This window comes from Malaclemys terrapin, chromosome 2, assembly GCF_027887155.1.
Source record: "Malaclemys terrapin pileata isolate rMalTer1 chromosome 2, rMalTer1.hap1, whole genome shotgun sequence".
Lineage (NCBI taxonomy): Eukaryota > Metazoa > Chordata > Testudines > Emydidae > Malaclemys > Malaclemys terrapin.
The window spans coordinates 250,114,392-250,138,294 of record NC_071506.1 but is presented as its reverse complement, the minus strand read 5'-3'; the positions used below and the strand labels follow the sequence as shown (position 1 = coordinate 250,138,294).

The following is a 23,903-nucleotide window of genomic DNA, read 5'->3' as shown; positions in this document are numbered from 1 at the left end:
ACTAATTTCATTGGGTAACTCCTGGTTCTTGTGTTACGTGAAGGAGTACATAACACTTCCACATTCACTTTCTCCACACCATTCTTGATTTTGTAGACCTCTATCAAATCTTCCCCTCCGCTCCCATTTTCCATGACCATACCATGGATTTATATAGTGGCATGATGATATTTTCTGTCTCATTATCTATCCCTTTCCTAGTGGTTTCTAACATTTTGTTAGCTTTCTTGGCTGCTGCTGCACATTGAGCAGATGTTTTCAGACAACTATTCACAATGATTCCAAGATCTCTTTCTTAAGTGGTAACAGCTAATTTAGAACCCATCATTTTGTATGTATAGTTGAGATATTTTCTAATTTGCATTACTTTGCATTCATCAACATTGAATTTCATCTGCTATTTTGTTGTCCAATCACCCAGTTTTGTGAGATCCGTTTGTAATTCTTCGCAGTCTCCTTTGGACTTAGCTATTTTGAGTAATTTTGTATAATCTGCAAATTTTGCCAGATCACTGTTTACTCCTTTTTCCAGATCATTTATGAATGTGTGAAGAGCACTGATCCCAGTACAGATCCTTGGGGGACACCACAATTTACCTCTCTCCAGGGCCGGCTCTAACTTTTTTGCTGCCCCAGGCAAAAAAGAAGAGCACCGCCCCGCCATAACACCCCCCACCCCCCAGCGCCGTGCCACCGAAACAAAAAAAAAAAACCCTTGAGCACCGCCCCACGAACAAAAACAAAAACACCGCAAGCGCCCCCCACCACCCTAACATTGGCCGCCCTTTATAAGGTGCTGCCCCAAGCACGTGCTTGGGCGGCTGATGCCTGGCGCTGACCCTGCCCAGAGCCAAGGCACACAGAGCTCCAGATGGATTCTAGGAAGACTGACAAACCCAGAGAGGAGGCAGCACCATCAGGAGCTACACTGCTTGAGGACCCCAGAGACTCGGAGAAACTGTGGATCCCTGCCAGCAAAGACAGAGTAGGAAGCAGTCCTGGGGACTTAGACTTTGCCCAAGTGGGTGAACAGGGGAACCAGTCTGCATATTTCGGGAGGATCCCCGCTGACTCAGTGGTGAGTAATCCTGCCACTCCCAGGGCCCTGGACTGGGGCTCAGAGGAGCAGGGAGGGCCCAAGTCTCCCTACCCTAGGCATCACACTCCCTAGAGTGGTGCCCCACTTCCCTAACCGGCCAATAGACCATGCAATCCCATAGAGGGGTGTGATTTTATTGACTTTGGCCATTAGGCCACACTGCCCTGACTGTAAGGGCTGCTTTACTGACTCTGACCATTAGGTCACACTGCCCTGTGTGGAAGGGCGACTTTGACTCTGGCCACTAGGCCATACTACCACGTTTTATAGTAAGGGTCATCAGCATAGGACCTAACTCGCTGTGGTACAGCCTCTTCCCTTTCTTTTGCCCACACATGATACAGCACCCCGTGATGGGGTGTAACTACCCTGCGACCGTTCTATAGCAAGAGAATTTTTATATATATGTATTTTTCTGTCCCCTAATCCTTATTCCCTTTTATCCATCTCTCCTCCCTTCCTTCCTAAAAACTACCATCAGAGCTTCTTAATTCTGACTGTGAAGGGAGAAAGAGAGAAACTTACTTATAACTGAAGTTGGTCAAAAACTTTCCAGTGACACTTTTTTGGATGGAAAATCCAGAAAATAAAAATGTTTGTTCAGTTTATGAGGTTGTAGAACCATAACTTGGTTACATACCACAGGATTGGGCCCGCAACAGCTGAAGAGCATTAATATATATTTAACTAAAAACAAGCTACGTAGCTGCTAGAGCACTGCCACCTAGTTATGGTAGTGCGCTTTGTAGCATAAGTCTGGCCTCCAGAGCTGCAGACAATTAGAAAGATAGTGTGGGGAGAGATTCCCAACAAACTTCCGCCACCAATACTGTCAAGCTTTGTCAGGGTTTAGTCTCTCAGTACCCATCTACAGATCCATATGCAGAACCAGTTGTTGGGCTAAAACATTGGGACTAACATAATATGATACAGCTAATTGTAATGAGGGATTTGATCATTAGAAATATAGATAGCTGGGTTTGTGATGACCAGCAGAACTGCATGGTGACTTGCCTGCCAGGTGTGAAAGTTGCAGATCTCTTGAGACATCTAGACAGACTTATATGTAGTGCTGAGGAGGTTGTGGTACATGTAGGTACCAATGACCTAAGTAAGGATAGGTCCTGGAGGCCAAATTTAGGCTGTTAGATAAGAGATTGTAGTCCAGGACCTCCATGGTAGCATTCACTGAAATGCTTCCAGTTCCATGCACAGGGTCAGTTAAAAATAAAAAGTTAGGCAGAAATGCAGCATCTCAAAGTGTGGATGAAATGATGGTGTAGGGAGGAGGGATTTAGATTTATTAGGAACTGGGGAACCTTTTAGGAAAGGGGGAGCATATAGAGGAAGGATAGACTCCATCTAAACCAAAAGGGAACTGGATTGCTGGCACTTAAAATAAAGGTCGTAGAGCAGTTTTTAAACTAAAGACTGGGGGAAAGCCGTCAAGTGTGGAGGAGCAAGTGGTTCGGACAGAGAAATCCCTTAGGGGAGGATCTATTAATGGAGATTCTCTATATCCTACAAAGAAGGAGAAGATAGAATCTGATCAGAAACAGTCAAATGAAAGTCCCATTCAACTACACCAAATAATGGCAGACAACTAAAAAGTGACAATTTATTAAAGTGCATATATACAAATGCTAGAAGTCTAAATAATATGGGTGAACTTGAGTGCTTTGTATTAAATGAGGATATTGATATAATAGGCATCACAGAAACTTGGTGGAATGAGGATAATCAGTGGGACACAGTAATATCAGGGTACAAAATATATCAGGACAGAATAGTGGGGGAGTGGCTCTATATGTGAAAAAAGCATAGAATCAAATGAAGTAAAATTCTTAAATGAACCAAACTGTACCATAGACTCTCTATGGACTGTAATTCCATGCTTGAATAATAAAAATATAGCAGTAGGGATATACTATCGATCACCTGGTCAGGATAGTGATAATGAGTTTGAAATGCTCAGGGAGATTAGAGAATTTATAAAAATAAAAAACTCAATAATGGGTGGTTTCAACTATCCTCATATTGACTAGGTATATATCACCTCAGGATAGGATGCAGAGATAAAGGTTCTTGACACCTTAAATGACTGCTTCTTGGAGCAGCTAGTCCTGGAACCCACAAGAGGAGAGACAATTCTTGATTTAGTCCAAAGTGGAGCACATGATCTGGTCCAAGAGGTGAATATAGCTGAACTGCTTGGTAATAGGGACCATAACATAATACAATTTAACATCCCCAGGAGGGGGAGGGGGAGGAGGAACACCACAGCAGCCTACAACAGTAGCATTTATTTTCAGAAAGGGGAACTACACAAAAATGAGGCAGTTAATTAAACAGAAATTAAAAGGTAAAGTGCCAAAAGGGAGATCCCTGCAAGATTCATGGAAACTTTTAAAAAACACCATAATAGAGGCTCAATTTAAATGTATACCCCACATTGAAAAACATAGTAAGAGAACCAAAAAAGTGCCACCATGGCTAAACAACAAAGTAAAAGAAGAAGAGAGAGGCAAAAAGGCATCCTTTAAAATGTGGAAGTTAAATCCTATTGAGGAAAATAGGATGGAGCATAAACTCTGGCAAGTCAAGTGTAAAAATATAATTCATCATCATATTCCCATTATGGCTCTGGCATTTAGGGCAGTGACAAAGCTCCTGTCTGTTTCTGACAAGCTTTTCAATGGTTTTCAATGGTTTCCCCGGCTGTGCCCCAGGTTTTTCAGCTCGGCTTCCACAGCTCTTTGCCATGTTGTTTTTGGGTGGCCTCGTTTTTGCTTGCCTTCAGGTGTCCATCTTATTGCTACTCTGGTGATGGAATCAGTTTCCAACCAAAGCACGTGGCCAATCCATCTCCAACGCCTCCTGGCAATGATGGTGCTCATATCCTTTTGGCTGCACTGTCTCAATAGATCTTGTTTTGAGATCGTTCTGGGCCAAAAGATACGGAGAATTTTTCTGAGGCAGGTTATATGGAATGAAGACAGTTTGGACATGTCAGACTTTCTCATTCCCCAGCATTCTGTACTATAAAGTAATGCTGAAAGCTCTGATAAATCTTGAGTTTGGTTTTGGTGTTGTATTTTGATTTCTAGACTGTATTTAAGCTCCTGAAGGTGTTCCTGGTTTTATTGATTTTGTTCCTGGCTTGTTCCACTGTCCTGGCTGATGGTGCTGCCAAAGTATGTGAATATTTCTACACTGGTGAAAGCATAATCCTCTATCTGTACTGGTGATCGTGAGGCAATATTAAAGGTCATGTACCTGTCTTATTGCAGTTGATTTTCAGTCCAATTTGCTGGCTGAATATGTTGAGTCCAGTTGTTTTTTCTTGTATATGGTGTTGGGTATGTGATAGGAGTGCGAGACCATCTGCGAAGTCCAGGTCTTCAAGGGATGAGAAGGGTGTCCATTTAATGCCTCTTGGCATGTCTTCTGTTGTATGCTGCATTACCCAGTTGATGGCAATGCTGAAGAGGATTGCAGACATGAGTCACCCCTGACGTACTCCTGTTTTTTACTTCAAAACTGAGCTTACTGTGATCAACACTGCATGTAAAGTTGAAATAGAAGTTTTTGATGATGTTGATTATACAGAGAGTAATTCCATATGCCCACAGAATGCGCCATAGGTTGGTCCTGTGAATGCTATAAAAAGCCTTCTCAGTATATGTAGAGTTGCCATTGCCATTCTAAGCATTGTTCTATTACGTTTCGTAGAGTGAAGATCTGGTCTGTGCATCCCCACCCTTTCTGAAAACCAGCTTGCTCTTTTCTGAGAACGCTATCAACTGCCTTTGATATACACTGGACTACGATCTTACAAAATACTTTGCTTGGCCCAGCTAAAAGTGTGATATTACACCAGTTATTACAATTGCAGAGAGTTCCTTTCTTTGGTATCTTCACTATAGCCCTACTGGTCCACTCATCTGGCACTTTCCCCTTTCCCAGACTGATGTAAAAAGAGGGGCCAGGATAGATGTTGCTAGCTCAGGATTTACCTTGAACAATTCTGCATTCAAGTTATCCTTGCCAGGAGCTTTCACATTTTTTAAGGATTTGATGGCTTTGATGATCTCTTCCTTAGTTGGGGTGTCTGTGTTGATATCAAGATCTTCTTCTGCCTCCTGGATGTTTGCTTCTTCTTCCCGTAGCTTCCTGTTCAGCAATTCTTTGAAATGCTCTGTCCAGAGCATTTTTTATTCTTTTTCTGTTAGTAGGTGGCCTTGTTTGTCCTTGATGAGGGTTTGTTGGTGTCTGCCATTTACCACCAGTAAGCCATGTCATTTTGAGACAGTTCCTTGTTCATCACGGAAGCTACATTCTCTGCTTGTGTTGCCAGATTATCAATATAATGTCGCTTGTCTGCTCTCACAAGGTGTTTGATCTCCCGGTGTGCCTTGCTATACAGCTTGCGGTATTTGTCCTTGAGCCAGGGCCGGCTCCCGGCACCAGCCCAGCAAGCAGGTGCTTGGGGCGGCCAAGGGGAAGGGGCGGCACGTCAGGCTCTTCGGCGGCAATTTGGCGGCGGATCCCTTGGTCCCTCTCCAAGGAAAGGACCTGCTGCCGAATTGCCGCCAAAGAAGAAAGCGGCGCGGTGGAGCTGCCTCTGATCGTGATCGCGCCTTTTTTTTTTTCCTGCCGCTTGGGGCAGCAAAAACCCTGGAGCCAGCCCTGCCTTGAGCTTCTGGGATTTTCTGTCTAAAACTTTTTTTCTTCAGGGCTCGTCTGGTTTCTATGGTGTTCCATATGCTGAGTGTAATCCACTCCTTCCTTCACTTCTGCTTGTAGCCTATGCAGGCTTCACTGCTTTGTTTATAAATTCCTGTTACTTAGTCCCACTTCTTGTTGATCTGCTCATCTGCATTCCCCTCCTCTTCATAAAGGTCTGCAAGTGCCTGAAACCTGTTCTTTAACTGCAGAATGAAGGCTTTCTGTATTTATGGGGACTTTAGCTTGTCAATGTCATAATGTCTATGTCCCTTGCTTGGTGGACTCACACTTCTCAGTTGTAGCTTGATGGAGGCTGTCACAAGGTGGTGGTCACTGCCAATATCTTAACCCCTTCTCACTTTTACATCTGTCAGTGAGTGTTGCCATTTGCCATTGAGCATCATATGGTCAATCTGGTTCTTATCTCTGCCGTTTGGAGAATACCATGTCAGCTTGTGAATTTCACAATGTTGAAATAGGGTTCCACCGATGACTAGGTCATTTATATTGCAGAGATCAACAAGCCTCTCTGTTTTCATTAATGGTGCCACACCCATGTCTTCCCATTGCTCTGTCATTGTTTGTGTAGTCCTTACTGACCTTGGCATTCAGGTCTCCCATGGTGATAGGTTGTGGCGTGGTACTCTCTCTAACTCCGCCTGTAATGTATGGTAGAATTTGTCCTTTACTTTTTCATCACTGTCATTTGTTGGAGCATAACACTGAATCAGGGTGATATTATTGTGGTTTCCCTTTCAGTCTAGCTCTTATAAGTCTGCTGCTGATGGACTTTCATTCAAGCAGGGAATGCTCCACTCCTTTCTTCAAAAGGATGGCAACATCATCCCATCCAGAATACAGCAAAGTTTCTCTCGAGGCTGCTGTTAAGCTTCCTGATCCTGTCCATCTGCTCTCGCTGACACTCAGGATGTGTAAGCTGTAACGTTTCATCTCTGCTGTGACCTGAGCTAGCTTCCTTGTTTCGTACATTGTCCATACGTTACAAAAACCAAGTTCAGTTTTTGTCTTGGTGTTGAGCACTTCAGTCTTCATGCCAGTGACTTCCTTTTGGCTCTCTCCACTGGCATTGATTCCTGAAAGCTATCATACACTGTAACGGCCAATTTCTCCATCGCCGTTTCTGTAACATATGATGTTTTTTACAGGACAGGGTTGTTAGTTCTGTGCCTAACCCCCAACCTGGAGGACCAGGGTGTCTGTTTTGTCTGGCCTCTCCCACACAGATCAATCTGGCATGGTTGCACCTACCAGGAGGAAAAAAACTTGCTGACACAAACTCTGGGGATCGTTAGAACACACAAGCAATGCCACCACAACAAGGCACAGTTACCAGAAGACAGAAAAATATAATGACGCAGGCCAGAAAAGAATTTGAAGAGCAACTAGCCAAAGACTCAAAAAGTAACAGCAATTTTTTTTAGGCACATCAGAAGCAGGAAACCTGCTAAATAACCAGTGGGGCCAAGATGTTAAAGGAGCACTTAAGGAAGATCAGGCCATTGCAGAGAAACTAAATGAATTATTTGCATCGGTCTTTATGGCTGAGGATGTGAGGGAGATTCCCAAACCTGAGCCGTTCTTTTTAGGTGAGAAATCTGAGGAACTGTCCCATATTCAGGTGTCATTAGAGGAGGTTTTGGAACAAATTGATAAACTAAACAGTAATAAGTCACCAAGACCAGATGGTATTCTCCCAGGAGTTCTGAAGGAACTCAAATGTGAAATTGCAGAACTACTAACTTATCATTTAAATCCACTTCTGTACCAGATGACTGGAGGACAGCTAATGTGATGCCAATTTTTTAAAAAGGCTCCAGAGGTGATCCTGGCAATTACAGGCTGGTAAGCCTAACTTCAGTACCAGGCAAACTGGTTGAAACTCTAGATGAACACGATTTGATGGGGAAGAGTCAACATGTTTTTTTTGTAAACGTAAATCATGCCTTACCAATCTACTAGAATTTTGAGGGTGTCAAGAAACATGTGGACAAGAGGGATCCAGTGGATATAGCTTACTTAGATTTTCAGAAAGCCTTTAACAAAGTCCCTCACCAAAGGCTCGTAAGCAGTCATGAGATAAGAGGAAAGGTCCTCTCATGGATCAGTAACTGGTCAAAAGATAGGAAACAAAGAGTAGGAATAAATGGTCAGTTTTCAGAATAGAGAGAGGCAAATAGTGGTATTCCCCAGGGTCTGTACTGGGACCAGTCCTATTCAACATACTCATAAATGATCTAGAAAAAGGGGTAAACAGTGAGGTGAAAAAAGTTGCAGATAATATAAAACTACTCAAGATTGTTAAGTCCAAAGCAGACTGAGAAGAGGTACAAAAGGATCTCACAAAACTGGGTGAGTGGGCAATAAAGTGGCAGATGAAATTCTGTGTTGATAAATGTAAAATAATGCACATTGGAAAACATAATCCCAACTATACATATACAATGATGGGGTCTAAATTAGCTGTTACCACTCAAAGATCTTGGAGTCATTGTGAGCAGTTCTCTGAGCACATCTACTCAATGTGCAGTGGCAGGCAAAAAAGCTAACAGAATGTTGGGAATCATTAGGAAAGGGATAGATAATAAGACAGAAAATATCATATTGCCTCTATATAAATCCATGGTATGCCCACATCTTGAATTCTGTGTGCAGATTTGGTCGCCCCATCTCAAAAACGATATATTGGAAAAGGTACAGAAAAGGGCAACAAAATGATTAGGGGTATGGAACAGCTTCCATATGAGGAGAGAGTAATAAGACTGAGACTTTTCCTCTTAGAAAAGAGATGACTAAGAGGGGATATAACAAAGGTCTATAAAATAATGACGTGTATGGAGAAAGTAAATAAGGAAGTGTTATTTACTCCTTCTCATAACACAAGAGTCACCAAATGAAATGAATAAGCAGCAGGTTTAAAACAAACAAAAGGAAGCTTTTCTTCACACAATGCACAGTCACCCTGTGGAACTCTTTACCAGAGGATGCTATGAAGGTCAAGACTATAAATGGGCAGGGATGCACAACTGTGCTCTGAAGTATCCCTAGCTTCTGTTTGCCAGAAGCTGGGAATGGGCGACAGGGGACAGATCATTTGATGATTACCCATTCTGTTCATTCCCTCTGAAGCACCTGGCATTGGCCATTGTTGGAAAACAGGATACTGGGCTAGATGGACCATTGACCTGAGCCAGTATGGCTGTTTTTATGTGGTGATAGCAGATACATTTGTTTATACTATGAGTGCACCTGCTCACACTGCTCATTCCCTATGAGTTCTAAAACTACATGCCATTTAGGCTTAATATAAAGGTTGTATAAGCACACCTATCTCTCACCTTAGCATATGCTAGTGAACGTTATGCTAATTGCTGTTGCATAGTTTGGGCTGCATAAAACATAATGTGCCGGCAAAAGGCATGTGGATATAGCTTCCTGGCCGGAGGCCCACTCTACCTATGCCCTTGGGCTGTCCTTGCCAAAAACACAGTATCCTTTGCACAATTCTGAAAACAATCTTTGTGTGGCTATCCCTGAGCTTATGCCAGCTGTCCCACTTGTTTGTGTGCACCCAAGCATTGGTGTGCATGTACTCTACGCATATCCAGCCACTCCTTTGGAAAAGCAAATCTGTGCCCATCTGCTGCTTGAGGCACACACATTGGGATTTGACCTACAAGAGTTTTTGAATATGCCTTATGCTCACAAATTTGTAAATGGGCCATTTCAGGTTCAGCCAACAGTGCACAAGACAAGTGAGCTGAGTATTAACAATCCTCTGCTTTAACAAGGTGGTGCTCCAGGTGACAAAGACTATTCCTTACTAGGTCATAATTCAGTTACTTTATCCCTCAGTCATAGGTAAAGACCAAATCTCTTTTAGTTTTGTGTTGGAATCTGAGGAGAATATTTTAGTCAAGTGTTCCTGAAAGTGGAAAAGGAGAGACCCATGAGCAATAGGAAATTCTCACTCCTTCAGACCTAAAATAACAGAATTGTCCCTTTATAATTGTTGCTCTGAAAAATGTTGGTGTCTCCTGCCAGTCAATTCTGTACTATAGAGGCATGTGCCAAGTTCTGCTAGGATGTGATTTTTATATTTGTTTATTGTTGTGTTTGCTGACTGTACATGATTGGCTGCCCATTAGTACTTCTTCACATGCTATGGTAAGATTATTCTTGTTGCTAACTATAATGTCCACTTTGCATAATACTCAAGTGGCAGAATCAGGCCCTGTGATAAACTTTGATTGGCTGACCACTTTTAGAATTTCCTTGCTGTATCTCAAGAGTTAAATAGAAAGCAATGTTACCAATCTATAAAACCATCTATCAAGATTTTTCTATAGATTCATACTGTTGGAATCATATTACAGAAAATAATGGTTTCTACACCGTGTTATTTTTATTGCTGTTTACCTATGAAAACATAGAGCCTCTAGGCTTAGCTTGTCTAGAACCAAAGTTGGAAACATATTTCCTCTGACCCTAGTATATGATCTATACTAAGGGTGGATGCTTTCCCAGTAGACAACTTAAATGCACGTTTCCATAACAGCACCCCAGACAGCCTTAAGCAGAATCATGTCAAAATTGTATTGTTTCTATTGGAAATGTAACTGTGTGGAGTTTCTTTTTTATGTGGTTAAAAGTAAACTCAGACAGAGGGAGAGGAAAACTGACTGGCTCTTCCTATGCCCACTGATCTGAGTTTCATTTTTTTCTCCTCTCCACATAGTTAAGTATAGCCACAGCTTTCAACAAAGTCTTTTCCAACATTATTATTTATTATCAGTATTATAGTAATACCTAAAGGCTCCACCTCATATTCCCTATCCAGGGCCTTAATCTGGCTGCAAGACTATCCTTCCTCTCCACACATTATAAAATACTTGTTATGTACTTTAGCCAATATCCAAGCCTAACAGGCTGATTCTGCTCTCCTTATGTTGAGTGTAGTACCTTACTCAGCAAGTAGTCCCAACCTTTTACTTGTAAAAGGAGCATATTTGATCTGAAGATCAGTGAAAGATGAGATAGAAACTCAGTATCGCTACCAATAAATCCAATGTCAGTTTTTACAATAATCTTTTAGACTAGAATCTCTTGAGTGTTTAATCTACTGATGTTTTGTAGACCACCACCTCTAGAGGCTTTAAATAGTAGGAAAATTATCCAAGGATGACAGTGAGTGCAGCTGAAGTAGTGCAGAACAGTTTAATTGCACATGTAAGTCAGGACAAACCACGTCCAGCTCACTTTCAGAAACCATGATTAAAATCTGCAAGAATTAATGAAAAAATCATTTTTCCAAGCCCTGAAAAAAGTCAGTAATGGCCTTAACTTGAGAGAACTGCTGCCTGCCCCAGCAGAAAAGCAGCCATGTTCCAGGTAGCAAACACAGGCCCCATCCTCAAGTGTGATCTACAAGGGCAGGTCCTTATGCCCAAACACAGCCCCATTGCGTTCCATGGGACTCAGTGCAGGCAGAAAAGTGTACACTGTTGCTGATTTTTGCAAACTTACTGCAGTAAGACCTGGGCTGTAGGAGCTCTTCACAACTCCTGCCTTCATGATTTTTGCAGGGGACCTTTCTCCATGCAATGCCGGGTCACCTAAGGGAACATGCACTGAATTGCAAGCCAGAAGACATAAAAACATAAGAATGGCCCTACTAGGTCAGACCAAAGATCCATCTGACCCAGTATCCTGTCTTCTGACAGTAGCCAGTGCTAGGTGCGCCAGAGGGAATGAACAGAACAGGTAATCATCAAGTGATCCACCCCCCGTCGCTCATTCCCAGCTTCTGGCAAACAGAGGCTAGGGACACCATTCCTGCCCATCCTGGCTAAGAGCCCTAGCTGTTCCACTGACTGCTGTTAATGTATCTGTTCAGGCCTCATGCCTCTACCTTAGGAGAGGTAATTATAATTTACCCATTTTATAGATGAGAATTTGTAAAACATTTCAATTAAAAGAAATTTTGATTCTTGAACTTTTGGGATTGGCAGTATCATTACCTACAGATCAGATTTCAGGACTCGTGCACTAGTTGGGCTATAGTTTACCATCTTCTATTGCACCAAGAAAGTTAGAAGAGATGGTATTCATCTACACAATTTTCTACAACTCTTTTTTTCTCTGCAGAAACATCATCTGCACATTTCTTACTTTACTGGGTTTAAAATATTTACAGCTAGAGGAGATAGAAACCCAATATCATTACCACTTGTGGCTTATGATAGTGGTGACCTCATAATTGGTAAGTATCTATTGTATGCTGTTCTAAACTGAATTTTACTTAATTTGTTTGTCAGTACATCCCATGATTGAAAACAACTGATGAGGGTGAATGTAATTTTTTGTATTAAAGATCCCATGTCGTCTTTTATAAGAGTTGGGCTGTTAAACCAGGAGTTATTGCCAAGTTCTAGTTTAGCTGATTTCATTCTGACTACCTAATAAAATTCCACGGTAGATGTACTTCATCTTCACTTCTTGTCACAAAGTGGTGGAGTGTTGCTGTGTACTGTTGAAGAGTTGTAGTACTTCACCCCAGAAATGGTTGTATGTCATTGGATAAAGTGCTCCCGTTGGGATGGTTTGCATACCAATTTGTTAAAGAGGACTCTGTTCAAGGCAAAAATGCAAGACTTTTGCCATAACATTCCCCAAACACTAATAATGTCTGGATTAAAATAAATTACTAAAGCCTACTCTCAGAGTCTGATTCTGCTAGTCACACTCAGGCTGAGTAGTACTTACATATGTGAGTACTTGATGGAACTAACGGTCTGCATAAGTACTACTCAGCCTGGTCTTCACTACCGGGGGGGACGGGGTCGATTTAAGATACGCAAATTCAGCTATGCGAATAGCGTAGCTGAATTCGACGTATCGGAGCCGACTTACCCCGCTGTGAGGACGGCAGCAAAATCGACCTCCGTGGCTCCCCGTCTACGGCGCTTACTCCCACCTCCGCTGGTGGAGTAAGAGCGTCGATTCGGGGATCGATTGTCGTGTCCCGACGAGACGCGATAATTCGATCCCCGAGAGATCGATTTCTACCTGCCGATTCAGGCGGGTAGTGTATGAGAAAGGCCCAGCAAAGTCAGGCCAGAAAGGCTGGGAGGTATAAGATAGTGAAGATAAATTCCTGGCTCGAGGGAAGAGAATCCCAAGTCTATGTGTTGATTGTGATACAGCTTGACATACTTTTGTCAGGTGTAAAGTTGGTTGGAAAAACTTTGACAGAACCATTTTCTGTCAGAAAATGCAGTTCTATCAAAATGCTTCACAAAATTATGTCAATTTTGCCAAAATTTCATTTTGGAGAAAAACCAAAAGTTCTGACAGTGCCAGAATGTCCCATTTCCACATTTTTGGGAAGGAAACATTTAATTTTTTTAATTTTGAAATGACTTTGTTTCCCTTTTTTGTACTGTATTTAAATTATAATATAAAATAAAGTTGCAATCACACCAGTGTGAGTGAACTGATTCAAAATGATTCCATCCTCCCCAAAATTTTCCTTTGAGGAGAATTTTCAAATGTTTGAGTTTTGTTCCAATTCAAAATAAAGCCATATTTCCCAATTTCAAAATCCTTTGCCAAAGGGAATTTCTGTCCTCTGCCCAACCCCAGTCAGGTGGTTAGATACACTGGAGATGGTCACAGTATAATGAGTGCCCGGATCCTGCAGCTTCACCCACATAGACTCAAGGCACCATTGGCCAGGCTCTGACTTCAGGCTCTGGGTCTTAGTTTGTAAAATGCCCTGAGATGTCCCATAAATGGGGTTATGGAAATACAAAGTATGTCTGGGGTGCCAATTCTGGTTGGACGGATTCCTGAAGGTTTCCTCGGATGACATATTTAAATCCTGGAGACTCCAGGACAATCCTGGAGGATTGACAACCCTGGGTATTACTATGAAATGCCAACAAGCAGCCGCGCGTTCAGCCTTTCCCCTGGGCGGAGGCAGGTGTGTTTGAGGCGCGTGCGAGGGCCACAGGCCCAGCTATCATTTCCCAGCCGGGGTTGAGGCTCTTTGACCATTGTGCTGGCAGCGGAGTGTCCCTGTCACCCGCTGTCTCTCCGGCCGCCCAGCAGGTTGCCTCAGGCAGGCAGCGCCCCGCTGCGGAGATGCGGCGGCCGCTGCCCACGCCGCGCGGGGGCGCCCCGGCTGAGCTCCGCCGCCTGGGCTGGCTCGCTGCGGCGCGTCGGTGGGTTTGGCTTGTTCCTGCGCGGCGAAGGGCGCCGGGAGCGGTGAGCAGCGTGAGTCACCCAGCCCGTCGGCGCGGGGAGCCCAGAGCGCAGGCACCGAGCGGAGGAGGAGGGTGGAGGGAGGCAGGCAGGCAGGCAGGGGACACGGGCTCCCCTCCCTCCCACTAGCACATGCTGCCGCGCTGCAGTCAGCTGGAGCAGCGCCTCCGCCGATGACCTTCTCGCCCGCCCGCCGCCCCTGAGCTGAGGACGCCCGGCTCGGCTCGGCTCGGCTGCCCTCTCGCCCGCGCGGGGCGGGGATGCCACAGCGGCTCCCGAGAGCTGCTTCCACCGCCGGGGCCAGTTGCAGAGCCGCCGCCGCCGCTCGCGAGGAGCCTGAAAAATGAACCCTCAGTGCGCCCGCTGTGGCAAAGTCGTCTATCCCACGGAAAAAGTCAACTGCCTGGATAAGGTGCTGGGCGCCCCGCCGAGGGGACGGGGCACTGGGGAGGACAGGCGTGTGGGGGATGGAGACAAGGGAGGAGGTGATAGATGGGTGAGCGTGGGGCTGAGGATGGTGACTATGAGGGTGTCATTGGGATGTGCTCCCTTCCTCCCTCCCCAAGTATCACCATTTTGCCTGCTACACTAAGTACGTCGTCTGAAATGAGTGAAAAACAGCAAACCGCCTCCTAAAGCAGGCGTCCATGCTGGGGGGAGCTGTTTGGAAGGGTTAATGTTTAGTCACTAGGGGGAGGGGGGCAGTCGCCTTGGAGAAGCGGTGCAAGAGTATCTCTTTCGTCCGGGGAGCTCGGCTGTTGCTGCAGGGATCTAACTGATGTGGCTTAAAAAACAAAACAAAACAGGGAGAGCGTAACATATCTGCAGGTTGCAAATAAAGTACCGCACCTCTGCCTGTCACTGCGCTGGAATCTGCTCCTCTTCTAATCGCAAGGAAATAGGCAGATCGTAATTAGCATGTCATAGCACTGCCGCTGCTGACGCATTGCTATGAATACATGCTAGGGAGCCCAGAATTGAGATCGAGATTCAAATGCCCATTCACCAGTCAAGTACAACAGGGTTTTATGACTGTTTCAGACAACAGCCCTTAATCTAATGCCTATAACAGGACAATGTTTTAGAGAATAGATAATAGAGTCCTTTTTTTCTCTCTTTCCCTAAAGGAAGTTATATTCAAAGGTGAAACCCCTATGAGCTATAGCAGATTTCTTCCCAGGTTGACGCAGCTTTGAGATGCTTCAACAGCATATCATGCAACTATTCTGCTGTGACTGATCATTAAACCACACCAGGGCGAGAGAGATGACCTTTCCCTTGATATTATTCCTGTTTAATATTAGTTATCATGAAGCCTGATCATTTCATAACTGTACAAGCATCAAGACTGTGACGGGTGCTCCAGATTGACACCCCCACACACGCTGGAAAGGAAGTAGTGGCTGTTAAATGAAAATACTATACTGTGTATTAAATGTAGTTTATATTTAGTATACCAACAACCATATTAATTAGTGGTTTTATCCATGTAGTATTTTTAGAAAACATTTTTATTGATGTTGTATTAATCAAAATGTGAAAAATTCTGCTTCAGGTGACCTTTAAATAATTACACTAAGGTTAAGCTGCTGTGATCTTGGCATTCACTTTACTAGAGAATTTATGGGATTTGGAGTTGTTTCAGAAGTGCTTACAGTTGCATAAATCTTTAAATTACAGAAATACTTATTAAACATCCTAGTGGTAAAAATCCTCTCCTAATTTGCAAAAATATTGACTTAAATTGTATTTAAATACTTAATGTAACCAAACATTTTAATTAACTATAATTTAAATTTATTTGCAGTACTGGCATAAAGGATGTTTCCATTGTGAGGTCTGCAAAATGGCTTTAAACATGAACAACTACAAAGGGTATGAAAAGAAACCATATTGCAATGCGTAAGTATTATAAATGTCAAGTCTTGCAAAAATGCATTTGAGAAAATAGCTGGTTGGGGAGATTATCAGAGCACAAACATGAATTGTATTGCTTTAAAAAGTTGGTTAATTGTATTACATAGGTGTGGCAGTGCAGACCTAAGCATCAATGTATCTTTTGCTTTAATAAAGATCACCATGTCTATTTACTGTTTTAATGTATATGCTGTTGTATCAAATTTCTGCATAAAACCCCCATTTTGCAATGAGTGTGGTTAGACCCCAGTGCTGAGCCCCATTAATTTCACTGGGAATCTGCAAGGATAGAGAGATTCCCTCACACGGAGCTCAATGCATGTTTAGGTCTATAATCAGTATTTTAGATACAAAAATTTTCACTTCTGGTAATTATTTTACTGGGGAACTGTACAATTTATTTTTTTGTAAAAATCCTTATTTCTGTTGCTCAAACAACATCTTGGTTTATTAAAGTTGGATACTTTTAAAATTCAGTTTACTTTTCGCTGTTCTTGCCATCTACTTACCTCCTGCATTTATCTCAGCTTTGATATTCAAAAAAGCTTAGTCAGTTTCACTTTTGTCTCTAGTCCGATTCTGGTCAATCTCATCTTCCTGTTCTAATGAACTAGCACAGTGCTTCTGTGTTTGGGTTGCAAATACTATAGGGGAAGATTTTGGTATATAAAAAATGTTCCTGTTGTTGTTTGTACCGTGCCCTAACATTTGCTAGGTGCATTCAAGTATATATTTTGTAAGCTTTAGAAACATTTGTTCTTTGCTTTTTTAAAAGGGTATTTTTTTTTTTATAAAACATGGACCAAATTTGACCTTAATGTCCCTTTAAAGTATATGCTCATATTGTGATAATTTCCATGCCAAAAGTATTAATACATGAAATATTTGTCAAAAAAGTATTATCCTAAACGCCTTATTTCATCAGTGTAACACTTCACTATAGACCCATACAGAACAGTCCAATAATTTGTAACTAGCTTATGCTTATCCTCTTCCATGATAAAATCATTTACAAATAAATGTAAAAATCCCTGTGTACTGTAAAAATATGAACATTTTCAGTAAATGTTGTTACTCTGCTGCCAAACCTTGAAGATTTTCCTTTGAAGGTGTGTAATCACATTTTAGGAATTTATTTTCCTATCCCTAAGTTTCTAGTTCTTCCTGCAGGATTGTACTTTGCACTGTGAACCCAGGCCTCTTACATTACACATGTACAGGTTTCATCAGTAGTTGCAGGATAAAAACAGGGTTACAGGAAGTGGTGTTGATGATTCCGTAGATGGCACACTTCCCTTTGAGTCAGTCAATGGCCCAGCATGGTTCTGGATGGTCCTCTGCTGTTGGAAGTGTTGTCTTTTGGATGAAGTCTGAAATAGAGCCCATATAACTTGTGGTCATTACAGATCCCATGATACTTTGGTACTTCTTGCAAGAGCACATTTTTGTATGTCCCTTGTCATGGCTACATTTCAACTCTGGTATTCTGCTCACTTCAAACTTCCTAAGTAGTTTCAATTGGTTATTTATATTTAATAATCCACTCCCCAACAGAAAATTCCTCCCTGCTGTGAGTGCATGGTAGGTGCAGTATTTCTATGCCAAAGGTTCCTACGTTTCAGTTGGGGAAGTGATGTTCTTCTGTGCAGTCTAATGTGTGCTGAGATCTTTCAGAGTGGGGGTGAGGAGAAAAAGTGCTATTAACATGTAAGGTACTATTCTTCCTGTTAGCTGATTTAATGAACTTAGTGTGTAATAATGATCCTTAAAAAGGAATGTATTGCCCTTTTAAAAAAACAGAATTATGTAATAATCACTGTTCAGATTAGTCAGGAGGAGCTAATATGTATAATATGGGAGATCATAATTCAGAAAATGAGAGCTGAATTAGTAAAAATCATGTAAAAACATCATAAAGGTGAGTACCCCCGAGATTGTAAAGTTTTCTAAACTTTGTTCGTAAATTTTATCAAAATTGTACTGGGTTTGTGAATATTACTTTGAGCATTTGCGTAAAGTATTGATTTGCATATGTCTTATTGTTGAACCACATAAAGCAGAGTAATATTTTTAATAGGAGTAACAAATGTTGGTCTGAACAAATGTTGAATACTTCTCAGGGAAATATGAGACACTAGTTTGATGTAATGCAAAATGATATTTTGAAAATGTAGTTTGTTTATTTGAATTATTATCTTTTGACTTATGAATCTTGCATCTGATTGATCACATAGTTAAAGTTACTTAGTTAAGTAACACTAATATAAATATTTTAAATGAGATTTACCTTCTTTAGTGTTCATCAGTAGGAGACCGCTGAAACCCCTGTTGGTTGCTTGATCATAAAATCTGCAAAAGAAAAACAGAATATAAATTTACTTCTATAGGCTACTGGAAGTGCTTGACAAAAGCAGTTATTATTAGACAAGTAACTGAGGCCATCCATCAGTAAGAGTATAATTTATAGAAAAAAGTACAGAATTATGTACAAATCATTTTAATGGAAGAACAACACTAAAACCATTTGATAGGCGTGAAAGCCATAGTTAACTTTTCATTTAGATAAGTCAAAAGGCATTATAACCTCAGTAATTTCAGTGCCTCTTTATTAGTTCCTGAGTTAATGTATTTGCTACATTGTATTTTGAACTTTATTTTCCATTCCATTGTGCAGATACTGTATTTGCCTTTCTTCTTACTCACTTTACTGGTGTACTTACAAGAAATGGAACTGTTGAAACCAACTTCATTTTCCGTTAGAAATAACAGTAATAGATACTTATCTGTGAATGTGCTGACTTCAAACTATGCTTTGTTTTGGTAGGGCAGAGGGAACAGAATGGGTGGAATTAATAGACCAGGGAGGACTAGATTATATGAAATAGTTTAATTCAATACACTTTGGAATAAAACACAACTAAGTACACACACAAAGTTCACATTTTTTATAGACAAGAAAGAAATCTGTTTTAATGGTCTGTCTAATTTCTAGCTGATGGATTTTATGCAATTCTTGTGATCAGGACATGTTGATAGAAAGGATAATCTCTGCTGGTTCTAGTACAGCAGAAATGTCAAGGCTATGTACCTCTTGCATTATGTACCTGAAATTCCTTTTATATGTTGTTTACTGAAGGAGCAACTCTATTGCAAAAATTCCTCAACAGCTGTGAGGAGAACTTTGCCTGCACCATGCTTAGATGTGCTATTAATATGAAAAGAAGAACTGTGTTGTGGGTAAGGAGCTGGACGGGATTTGAAATTTGGGTTCAATTAGCTTTTCTGCCACAGATTTCCTATGTGATCATGGGCAAGTCATGTAAGCTCTTTACTTTAGTTCACCCATCAGTAAAATGGGGATGCTACCACTTCTTTTCTTCCACCCTTTGTCTGTCTTATTTATTTAGGCTCTGTCTATATGTACAGTGCTGCAGAGCACAGCTGTACTGATATAGTTGCAACGCTGCAGTGTGTCTGGTGAAGACTTTCTATGCCAATGGGAGAGCTCTCTTCCATCGGCATAAAAAACCACCTCTGTGAGCAGCGTAAGCTATGTTGGCGGGAGAAGCTATACACATGACCACTTATGTCGGTGTAACTTGTGTCACTTGGGGGTGGAATATTCATTCCCCTGGGCGATATAAGTTTTGCTGACATAGGCTGTACTGTAGACAGAGCCTTAGTTTGTAAGCTCTTTGTTCCTTACTGTGGACATGTCTACACAATGGGTATTTCAGTGGCACACAGTTTTTATAGCTATGCTGCTTTAGTGCCAAAGTGTAGACACTTCCTACATTGAGGGAAGGGTTTTTTCCTTGGTAGTAAGTGACCCACAGTGTAAGTGACCCACCTTTTTGAACAGTGATAGTTAGGTCAATGGAGGTCAGCTCACTATGATTCTCGGATGTGAATTTTTCAGACCCCTGAGCAATATAGCTAAGTTGATCTAAATTTTTAAGGGTAGACCAAGGCTGTTTGTTTGTACAGTGCTTGGAACAATGGTGCTTTGATCCCCGTTGGGGCCTCTAGGTGCTACCATAATATATATAATAATAGATTAGTATTTAAGTTTTCAGTTCACCTAATTCACATTCCTCTACAAACTCTCATACATATAAGACTTTTTTTTTTCTGTCTAATACATGGGGCACATGATTGTCAGATCTGGGTTATAATTTTGTTCTGCCTTTGGTGCGCTGTGTGACTTCAGGCAAGTCACTCAACAGCTCTGTGCCTATTTGGTGAAATGTGGCTAATGACACTTTTCTCTGTGGAGTGTTTTAAGATCTATAAATGAAAAGTATTATAAAATTGTTTATTGTATATATGGTAACCATGGGAAGACAACCCATCTTACCTTTTTCTGTACAAACATAGTGCTGATTCCACGTAACTGTAAATAACCAAATAGTTGGTGCTAGGAAGTAAATAACATTTTGACAGCAGCTGGTTGTACAAAATAGTTCTTAAGCTTGTTAAATCACTGAATCATCTATGATCATACGGTGACTTATTCTTATAAATATTCATTTGTGTAGAATTAAAAAATGAATCTCCAAGGTTTGCTTTTATTTTTTCCTTGGGTCAGTTTTTGTTTTGTAATTTAGGTATGCATTACCTAATTTGATAGAAATTTTCAGACAGTTTCACCTGACCAAAATATGAGACTATTTTTTAATGCAAAGCATTTTTGTCTTGTAGAAAATGAAACATATGCATTTTTTTTTAGGATGAGCTATATCCTGGTGATGAAAACGGGCTTCCTGCTTGACAAATTCAGCCAACAAAACATGTCTTAGATTTTGTAGAAATTAACAAAACAAACAGCTGTAACCTATGCAGACCAATTATACCCTCCTGCCAAAGGCATCCAACTTTACTGACCGGATACATCCTTCCAAGATGGTCAGCATCTAAAAACGTCTACTCATCTCTGCACAGTACAACTTAATTAATGTTTTTATTCATGACAGCTACCATATGGGCTGATTATATAACTTCCTGTGGAATCAAAATCCACTGTCATCAGTCTTGGTATGGGCTTTTTATGCTAGGGAGAAAAAACACTAATACATTGGGTGTTCTAGATTTTTACCTTGGTTTTAAACATATGTTTCTTTGAACTATTTATATGAACATATATCTGAAAGATTTTGGTATTAGAAACATTAGGAGCCAAAGTTAAAGGGAAGAGATTAAACTATTAAGGTTCTTGTAAACTCTATTGGGAGGCAGTATAAAGTTATAGAACTATCTAGATGCCTACATGGGGTGGGGAGTGGATGAGACTAATTGGTAACTGGAGAGAGAGGTGTGACTAGTGCAGGTACTCCACTGTCACTGGATTTTGTATGTGAGGGATTGAATGTGAAACTACAGAGGGCTCGATTTCCTATAGTCAGGAAAATTCTTGGAAGTGGCCATTATATCTCCTAACATAGTTCTAGATAAAGCTTATTTTTCAATATTGAGTTCACTAGGGGGTTGTTTCTCATTCTAATTGTAATAAAAGTGAAAGCTACTGATCAACTGTAAATGACAGATTAATTATTAGTGTTTAATGATTACCAAATATTAGACTATATGTTTCTGACTCAGTATGCCTAAGATTGAAAGAAATAATAGGAAACAAGAAATGGAATGGACATTTAGTAATGAAAATGGATAATTCTTCTCAAATACAATGTAAATAGTCAAGAGTTGTTGAGTAGCAAGAGAGGATTTGTGCTCCTCTGAAAAAGTCCAGATAACCAGTTTCTTTGGATTCTTCCTGATCAAATTGTTTAGTGAAGTGAAAGAACAGAATATTGAGTTTGATCCTGCAAATGAGAGTTGTTTATTGTCATAATTGAAAAATAGCTGATGATGTGATGTAATTTCCTGTAGTAGGCTTTCTAGCAGCTTTTGATCATCAGCTTTATTTTGGAGTAAACTTTGTTAGTCACAGCCATCCCCAAATGGCAAAAATCAATTGATAAGTATGCAAAAAACAACTAACAATCACCTCCCCCCTCCACACCTCATCTGAAAGACAAAGATATACATTTTCTAACCAAGTTGCTAACCTTTCTTTATGCTAACAACATAGTCTTTAATATACCATAAAATGAACGGTTCAAAGGAATTGACTGACGCTCTTCCTATGTTCCTGGAAACAGACTTAAACTTGTAGGTCCAGTGCTACCGCTGTAACTGAAGAAAGTGGAGAAAATTAAGGAAGAACTTAATAATTGTTGACAGTAATACTGAACTATTTGTTCAAATGTTAGAAATAACGTGATATCTACAAGCTTCCATGCAGGGAAAAATGTATTCCTATTTAATTCTATAAAATCTTAATTTGAAAACAGAATATATGTCCAACTTGCTGCTGATGGCATTCAGCAATGAAGAGAAAAGTATGACAAAAGAGGCCTTTGCCATTTGCTCAAACAATGGAAATAAAATGGAAAAGATGAGAACATCTTAGGTACAATTTTTCTAAATTTCTGACATATCAGCACACTGCTTGTTGAAGAAGACATGATCCTTAAGACATATTGAGGAGTTCAAAACATTTTCTGCAATCACCATCAGCTTCAAAGTTGTAGAAGAAATAGAAAAATAGGAATAATACTCCAGCTTCTCAATGACGCTTGGAACTTTTAGGAAGATTGTGATCCCAATTCAGGATCATGTTCCAAACCCCTGTTAGTGGGGCAATGGGTCTGGAAAGCTGCCCCAAATGGGCAGTTGAGGGTTTCCCCTCTGCATGGAAGAATCTCCAGCTTCTGTAGAGCCAGTGTAGCCAGCCCTACAGCACTCCTACCAGTTTCCCCCAGGGTAGGAGTTATGATTGGAGCTGCTGCATTCCAGCAATTTCCCACTTGATGTAATTGCCCCAGCATTCCATTAGAAGCTGGCATAATTTAGAACAGCCCTGTGGCAAATAAGTAACATTATGCAGATTAATTGTAGTTTTATGAAGGTCTGCAAATTGCACAATATCTAATGCTTTACTTCAGCAATACCCTTTAAGAGTCTGGCTGTCTTGTAAATTGGTCAATTGTGTTTTCTGTCGGTTTTGGTGTTTAGGGTTGAATAAACACACACAGTTTTCAACATTCAAATGGTCTTTGGTCATCAGAGTGTGTAGATCAGTAGTTTTCAAACTTTTTGAGCTGAGTCCCCCCCTTTGAGTTACAATTTTTGGTTGTGCCCCGCAAACGGAGACCAAAATAGATACATGCAAAAGTATGATTGATAGCCTATTCATAAACCTAACAGAGACCATAGCACAACTTTAATTAATTACCTACACCTGTAGTTTCAGATACAGATACCAATGGCACAGCCAATGTTTCCTCAGCAGTGGGCAGCTTCTACCTTACAATCAGGCTGCACTGGTAGGGCGGGGCCAATATCTCTACCCCCTCCCCCCCCCCCGGGTTTCAGGTGGGGGAAGGCACATGCGGTGGTCTCTGGGGGAGGAGCCAGTTCTGGGTGCAGAGGCTGCTGGGAGTGGAAATCGGTGTGGCTCGGCAGATGTTAACACTGGCCCACAGGCTGGGTGGCCCACTGAGGTGAGTCAGAGTGTGGAGGTGTGTTTGCTTTCCCGAATGTTCCTCGAGCTCCCCGGGGGGGTGGGGGGTGGGGGGGAAGGAGGAGCATCGTTTGAAAACCTCTGGTGTAGATATTTTTTTTTTTTTCAGGTAAGTAAGTGGGTGTGGGGAAACAGAGTCCCTCAGGAGCTGTAATCACAGGAAGAAGCGTGAAAATTCTTAGCATTATGTGGATATTGAGAGAGAATATTAGGACAATTTGAGCAGGAATTTCAGTAATGGTAAGAACTCAGTTGTTTGCCAGTATCTCTTCCTGTGGTGATACTCAGTAGAAG

General features: G+C 41.3%; 1 protein-coding gene across 2 annotated transcripts in view; it reads left to right on the top strand.

Moving 5' to 3' along the window:
- Positions 1-14,163: 14,163 nt before the first annotated feature.
- Positions 14,164-23,903, top strand: part of NEBL (nebulette) — a 388,110-nt gene continuing 378,370 nt past the window's right edge. The window contains exons 1-2 of one of the 2 annotated variants that reach the window (XM_054020655.1): positions 14,164-14,522; positions 15,918-16,012. In XM_054020655.1, the coding sequence (XP_053876630.1) occupies positions 14,454-14,522; positions 15,918-16,012 (164 nt within the window). In that variant the 5' untranslated portion in view covers positions 14,164-14,453. The remainder of the gene's footprint in view (positions 14,523-15,917; positions 16,013-23,903) is intronic. The other variant, XM_054020654.1, reaches the window with a different exon arrangement.